Source organism: Condylostylus longicornis, unplaced genomic scaffold, assembly GCF_029603195.1.
Source record: "Condylostylus longicornis isolate FDR11 unplaced genomic scaffold, ASM2960319v2 ptg000113l, whole genome shotgun sequence".
In the NCBI taxonomy this organism is placed as follows: Eukaryota; Metazoa; Arthropoda; class Insecta; order Diptera; family Dolichopodidae; genus Condylostylus; species Condylostylus longicornis.
Genome location: NW_026578081.1, coordinates 982,755 through 990,933, shown reverse-complemented (window position 1 = coordinate 990,933; position 8,179 = coordinate 982,755). Strand labels below are relative to the sequence as shown.

The window sequence follows — 8,179 nt, the reverse complement described above, 5'->3', positions numbered from 1 at the left end:
TTTAAACAAAAATAATATTAGATAAAAGCACATTTGGTTTGAGTTCGTGATTGCAGTTCTAACAAAGATTTGCAATATGGCAGCACGTTTTTGTAGTTTGCTGCAAAAACCATTCAATTTTTATTGGTAGAACTGCAAAACATCTTCTGTCAAATCGATAGCATAAATTTTTTTTTCTCTTTTATATTCATAACCTCAATTAGTAGAAAATTCATTATTGAGAGAGTGTAGACAGACATTATTAAATTTTACACCAAATTTTTCGTTGGCAGTACTGCTTTAGTAGTCCTATTGCAGGGCAATTTTAACCAATAAGATATCACGCGAATTTCACCTTGTTTCTTTTAGTATTTATTAAGAATATAGTAAACATTTAATTTAATATTTATTTATTTATTAATCCACTTACAAACATTTACAAAAAAAAAAAAACACAAAACAAGGAATTTTTTAATAATAATATAATTAATTAATATTAAATATTTAATATGTTAAGTATAATTGGTTTTAATAATACTTTAAGCAGTTTACAACACTTATTTTTTATTATTTTTCAATAGTATAATTAAATTTAATTTTTTTATATAATAATTATTAAAGTATAAATTTTTGCAATTAATTTTTATTTTATAGCCGTTCATCTACACAAACATATGTCCATCCATCATTTCTATCACGAAATTTTTCATAATTTTTATTATTTTCATCATGTATATCCTTAACGATATCATAAACTTTAGCTGGATCATAAACTTCAAATGATTCAAATTCAATATCATCTTGTTTTCGTTTTTCAATTAATGTTTTATCATTTGCAACATAATGTTTAATAATTGAAGTGCTATCGCTAGCTATTGTTGGTGCTGAATTACAACTATCAACACTAAATGCACTCTCTGAATATGATGAACGACGACTAACTGTACGATTACAATTTTCTGGTATTATAATATTTGTTGTTGTTGCTGATGATGTTATAATTGGATCAGAAATTCTTTTTTCTAAATTTGTATTTTTAATACTATTTGAAATAGAATGTCCTTTTTCAGCTGAAATAAATTTTTCATTTGATAATTTTTTATTAATATTCATATCATTATCCTTATAATTTATTTTCTTATCATTTAAATGATACTGTTGTTGTTGCTGTTGCTGTTGATGGTGGTATTTTATTTCTTGTTCTTCTTCATTTTTTATTATTTTATTATTACTTTTATCGATTTTAGTTACCGGAACGTTAATATCTTTGTTAGATGAAACCATAACAGTGGTTTGTTTTGAATTATTTGATTTTTCATTATTATTGTTATTATTATTAACAATTTTATCATGGGATGACCGATTTATTTTATTCATATTCATTGAAAATATTTCATTTCCATTTGTTTGCTTCGAATTTTCTATACCATTGAGCATTTTATTATTTTTTATATTTATAGTTTTAGTTTCATCTTTTACTATTACAACATCCTGTTTATGATTATGATTATTTTCCAAAATATTTGAATTAATTTTAGATTTTTTGGTCATTTGATTTTTTAATACTTCTATTCCATTTGTATTGTCTGAATTTTGTAAATTGTGGTTGTTAGAATTTTCATTTGAATTACGATATTGTTGAAAATCTTTGTTGTATTCTTCATAATGATGTGCTTCAGTGTTTTCATTTACATTTGTTCTACTTAATTTTTGATTATTTTTTAAATTTGTAGATGTTGAAATGTTTAATTTTGATGTTAAATTTTCTCTTTCCATAATATCTAAAAAGAAAAAAAAATATTTTTTAGAATTTTTATTAAAATTTTATTTTATTTATTTTATAATTTTGGGCTAAAATATTTGATATTTATTTTAATGTTCAACTTTTGTGGTTGTCAAGCATTTAGACTGGAAATTTTTTTTTAATTTATAAACGATAGGGAACATAGACCTATAGTAAAGGAAACGTTCTAAGATGCAATTTATGGATTTTGAACGAAATTGGAAAGAAACCAGTCATTTGAATTAAAAGTAAAAATTATTTTTCTGGTTAGATTTTGAACAGGCGGCGTCACTCAATCAAAGCGAAGTAAATCATATTTGTTTATGAGTTAATCTGGTAAAGTTTCTATAAATAATAGTCTTATACTTAAAAAAATTAAACTAAAATTGTCATCTAAAGCAATTTGGAATGAATTAGAGTTATTATCACTATTCTAAGGGGTAAAAGACATTCTTAAAATTTTTTTTTGTGAAAAAACTTGTTAAATATTTCAACATTTTGATTGAGATTTAAACAAAAGAATTGTATAACACTTGATTGCCAACTGGCTATACACGCAACAATATTAATAGATTTGTTAATTAACTTGTAATTTTTTTTTAAATTATTTTTAATTTTAAAACTTAATTTACTCAAAACCATAAATTTTGGCTTATAGTCGGTTTTGTGTTCTTAAATAAAAATAATTTTCTAAATGTTAACTACGATTTCTATGTCATTCTGTTAGAGAATTTTAAAATATTCGTTTCAATAAAACATGATAATGGTTCTTTATTCGTGTGTGTGTGTTTTTTAATCCCATTTTAAAAATGAAAATGTCCCAAATGAATCAAAACATATAAATTATTTCAAAATATTTTTATAGTAACGTGTTCATTCAAATAATTTTCGAATCACATGTATGTACATAATGTGCATTGTAACATGTGCTTATTCTGTTAAAGTTCATTGGTTTTTTTCTTCTAAGTTAAATGCAATTTTTTCTCGACCAATTTCCCATTGTAATATAGCAATCAATTTAATTTTATTTCATATTCTCTCGTTCATACCCTTAATTAACTTTCTGACCTTAAAACATTATCCCTACGAATTTTCTACCAAAATATTTAAAAAAATATATATATATATATATACGAGTATATTAAGAGCACAACCATAAAATCATCATCAATTCTATTTGAACATTTTAGATACGCTACAAAACTTTCTTTTTACAATGTAATTAAGTATACGATCTCTAACTTACCGTTATTATTTTCAGTAACTATATTTGACCGTTGTGATGTAATACAACTCGAATTACTAACATTCTTTCGTTTAGCTGTCAAATTGAATGCTAAATCAACATTTTTATTACGAGAAATTTTATTTAATTGCATTTTATCATCGTAAGTAAGAAAGCTATCATCGTTATCGTTTTCTTCTTGTTTTAAAATATCCTTTTCAATGTTATCATTCAATTCTCTTGTATCCTTTTCTAAAATAGACATTGTTGTTGTTGTTGTTGTTGATGTTGTTCTTAATACTTCATTGAAATTCTCATTGTTTTTACAAGAATCAGATTTAATTTTTAAAGTGTTCTTTTCTTGGTTCTGCTTATTGTGTTGTTGTTGGTGTTGGTGTAGTTGTTGTCGTTGTTCCGATTGCTCTTTAAAACTTGTTAATGTTGGTATACCACCAATTTTTATATTGTTAACAGTGACATTTTTATTATTTGGTAATTCATCTTTGGTTTTTATTCCATCTTCTATTAAATGACTATTTATTGTTAAATTTGAATTTGATAAACTCGATTGATGATAAGGAATATAGTTCTCTTCATTTATATTTGAAGAATTATTATTTTTGGAAAATTTTTCAGTAGATTTAATTTTATTATTATTATTGTTGGATTTTTTAAGTGTATTTTTTGTTTCTAAACGTTGTACCAATTCACGAACACCTAATTCTTCAGAATCTTTTTCATTATAATCCTTATAATGTAGAATATCTTTTTCAGTACCACATAATTCAAGACGACTGCTACAACTATTCGATTTAATCAAACGGAATTGTAAACCTGAAAAGGTTGAAATATATATATATATATATATTGTTGATGTCGTAAATAATTTTGTAATCAAAAGAGCAGATAAATAATGTTGTAAAACATGAAAACAAGGAAGGAAGCATATTGTTAAATTACACAATTTTATCTACAACTGCAATAAAAGTACATGGACTATTTAAACAATATATATAAATAAGTCCTTGGAAACTTGAACTAGGAATACTTTTATTATAATGTTGCATCGATTCAAAACTATCAACTTTTTTTTTTTTTTTTGCAATTATGTGAAAAAGGAAAAGTTGTATTAATTAAGGAATACTTTTACTTGTTAAAGTTGAGTACTTGCTCTTAAACATAATGAATAATGAGTATAAGTTAAGTTTGTCTTTGTCATTTAAAAAAAAAAAATAGTTAATTTTCTCAAGAGGTAATTGAGATTATTTTTTAATTGTGAAACTAATTTCTATATTTTTCCATCACCGCAAATAAATTAGATAGCATTGCCCTTCAATTCTTTAAAGTTATTAAAAAATTATAAAAATTAATTAAAAAGGCTAGTTGAATAAAGTATAGTCCAAGTTTAAACTCTTATTTTATTAAAGAAAATTAAGGAAGAGCATATTGCAATTAAGGAGCGGCTAGGATTTTTAATCTTTTCATTATAATTAGAATTTATTTTGGGGTTGAGTTTATTTAAAATTTTTTATCAAATCGATGACAATGCCAAATTTATAGTTAACCAATTGATACCGAAGATAATAAGAATTGTATGGTACGTTATGTGGAATACCGTCATGTGCCTGATTTAGACAAAATTGTACAATTCGTGTAAGTGTATTTTTGGCTATGCTATTCCATAAATGAAAATTAAATAAATTTTAAGGAAGATGAGGGACACAATAAAGCAAATCTTTGTTAATCTTTGTTAATGCTGTTATACTACTCATACTTTGTATTGAATTACTGAATTACAACACTTGTTGTTTTAACAACAAAATTTTTATTCCAATGGGAAAAAATTGTCAATTGGGGAGCCAAAATTTTATATACAAACAGTAAATAAATTCAATTAATATAAAGACCATAGAATTGAATAGCATTGGTAAATATAGAATTGAAATAATTTTTATTTGTAATGTGTAATAAATCAATACAGCAATGATTTATGAATGTACCATGATTTCTTGGCCAAATATTTCTGTACATCATTGTTTTCTTAACTATTCTATAAATAAATTCATGATTTATAAAATTTATGGTTATATTTTCATTGAATATTAAAATAACAGTTGCGACCATATCCCAAAAATTCTATTGATATCATATAGATTTAATAAATTTGAAAAAGCATGAACCTGACACACAAGGGTAATTTTTATTTTAATTTTGTTATACATTATTAGACTCTGCGTTACTTGCCCTGTATCACAACATACACCCACAAAGCATAAGTAAAACATATATAAAAAAGAACACATACCAATATTTTTGGCAGCATAAAATTTCTCCTTAATTTCTTCCTCATTTGGGCAATTATTCGGTTGACAAGCATTGCATGTTATTTTTGATTCTTTGCCATGTATTTCATCTATAATAGCTTTTGCGGTTGGACTTAAATCTGGTGATTTATTATTCATTATTCTTCCACCATAATATGTTATTGTTGAACCACATTCTCTGATTTTCTCAAGAACATCCTGTTCATTATTCGGTCCAATTTGAATTTCGATTCGTGTATGTGCACATGAAAATATTAAAAATATAAAAGACGATTATTTTTTTAAATTAAAATTATTAAAATATTAAATAAGTGAAGAAATTTTATAATATGTAAAATGCAACCTACCTCACTAACATAATATGATTCAGTTGCATCGTCATCATCATCATCATCCTCTTCATCATCATCATCAATATCATCGTCATCCATATCATCGACATTATCTGCGACACATATTAAATTGCTGCTATTACTATTATACAATGGATGATGATGATGCTGATTATTAATTTTGTCAATAATTTTACTGTTATTATTACCAACATAATGATGTATGTCTGTTGCATTATTGCTATTATGATGATGATTTTGTTTAATAATAATATTATTGCTATCATGATTATTTGTATTGATTATATTATTGCAATCACATGATGGTGGTGGAGATGATAAATCACCACTTGATATACCACTTGACAAACTAACTGAATCCCATTTTCTCATACCTACCATATTTGTGTTACCATATGATGTGTCAATTGTTAAACATCGCATATTTTGTTTATTATTATTCTTCAATTGAATTTCATTTAACTGTTGTTGTTGTTGTTGCTGTCGCTGTTGTGCCAATGACATTATTGTATCAGTATTTTTATTAGCATTTCCATTACAATCACTTTTGTTTTCATTACTCTTTACAATATCAGTTTTATAAAAATGTTCTTTATTATTTTTTATTGATGTTAAATTATCATCCATTGAAATTCCTATAGCTGGTTTACATGCAGTACGTTTTAAAACATTTTCTTCAAAGAATTTTCGAACATTACGTACTGTATCCGGATTTGGTAATTCTTCTTCGAGTAATTCACGATTTACACGTACAGGATGATAAAAAAAATGATGTTTGATAACTGATGATGAGGAAGATGATGTTGATATTTTATTATTATTCTCAGGACTATTTGTTGCCGATCCACCAGTTATTTTACAATTGACTGTCTTTGAAATTTCATTTCCATTGTGGCAATTATTGTTGTTTGATATTTTTTCGACATTTGTTCTTACCGGCTCAATAATAACAACATTATTATTATTCAAGAGCTCTTGAAAACTGTAGTCCTATTTAAAAAGAAACAAATAAATTTATTAATAGTACCCGCATATGTAAAAGTTTTTTTGAACAAATGAGGAACCTCCTCAGAATAGAGGAGGAAATTGAACTCTTCAATCAAAAAGAAACAGCCAAATTTGTAGCAATTACCGGGTGTGGGAATATATTTAAAATCTTTATTTGACAATTGAGCAGACAATGTCAAAAAAAATTTATCACACGTTAATTGACTTAATAACGCAGTCATGTTTACAAGGGGAGTTTATCAATGATACTCTCTATCCACTCTATACTATTTGCCACAGTATTCAAGGTTTAAATGAGAGAAATAGAAGCAGAAGTGACATAACGCAACAGCTTCCACAGAGGCTCTCAAAATTGGAGTACGCCGGTAACATATTATTAAGATAAGTAATTAGACAGAAGAAATTTTATTAGAAAAGGAAACTATTCTCCGTATAAAATTTGAACTGTAAAGGATGTTGAGTGCTTGGATTGTGTGTTAGCAGTCTTTTTTGTTAACCTTTCCAGTCTCAATAAACAATAGAAGAAAATTAAAATATATTATCATATGTATTTGAAAGTTTATTAATTTCCCTCTACTTAAAACTGACCTTTAATGGGAAAAAAACTCTGCTATTAAGGACGTCCAAGTTTGCATTCCAAAGAACTTTATAACAATAAATTGTTTCACGTTCTTTTGAACTATTAATAAGGATTAAATAACGAAAAAGCGAGAAAAGAAAAGTTTTCAAATGCTCACAGTCTATTAACATTCCATAAAAAGATGAATGCAAACAGAAGGAAAAAAATGTAAATTGTCTTCAAGTTTTAAAAAATTTTCAAACAAATAAACAAGATTACATTTAGCGAAAACACAATGTATAATGTTCAGAAAAATTTGCTACTAATATAAATCCATCAGAACTTTTAAAAGAGTTTCTCGTAATAAAATTAAATATACCGTAAAACTTTATAAAGTGAAAGTGATGAAACAAAACCATTGTTAAAAGATATGAAGCGATTAACCATTTAAACATTTTCTTTGAACAACAATTCAACATCCTTTACTGACATTCAAATGTATTTTCGTAATATTTATAAATTAAAAGCTTTTGGACACTATAAAGCAATCCATTACAAATTAAATTAGTTAATTTGAAGAGTGGCTGTTCTTGCATTTCTCAGGTCAGCAAAATTCCGTCGGCAACTCTCGAAACGAAAAATCCTATCTTTTCCAAAATAGATTATTGAAACTAACTCATCGTCTTTTAAACATAAGAACAAAAATAGAGGTGTGAGGCAATGTTTACTTTTTGGTTCGGCACTTATACATTTTTTGTTGTTGTGTTTGCTGTTGTTGTTGTGGTTTTACAATTTTGAAATTGATTTGTTATGGATGGGTTATTTTGAAACATATTAAGATTTTAATTTAATCAATAAGAGGTTGCTAGAATATTTTAAAATTTTCTTGTAGAAATTTTAATTAGGATAGATTTGAAGTCAAGATAACTGCAATATTGCCGAAAACTG

The 8,179-nt window shown here is 25.5% G+C and overlaps 1 protein-coding gene across 1 annotated transcript in view; it reads right to left on the bottom strand.

Annotated features, from left to right (window-relative positions):
- Positions 1-411: 411 nt before the first annotated feature.
- The window catches only part of LOC129614595 (probable serine/threonine-protein kinase DDB_G0282963), an 86,265-nt gene continuing 78,497 nt past the window's right edge, over positions 412-8,179 (bottom strand). The window contains exons 7-10 of the mRNA XM_055529299.1: positions 5,659-6,654; positions 5,293-5,509; positions 3,009-3,821; positions 412-1,760 (exon numbers count right to left, since the gene is read on the bottom strand). Of these exons, the coding sequence (XP_055385274.1) occupies positions 628-1,760; positions 3,009-3,821; positions 5,293-5,509; positions 5,659-6,654 (3,159 nt within the window). The 3' untranslated portion in view covers positions 412-627. The remainder of the gene's footprint in view (positions 1,761-3,008; positions 3,822-5,292; positions 5,510-5,658; positions 6,655-8,179) is intronic.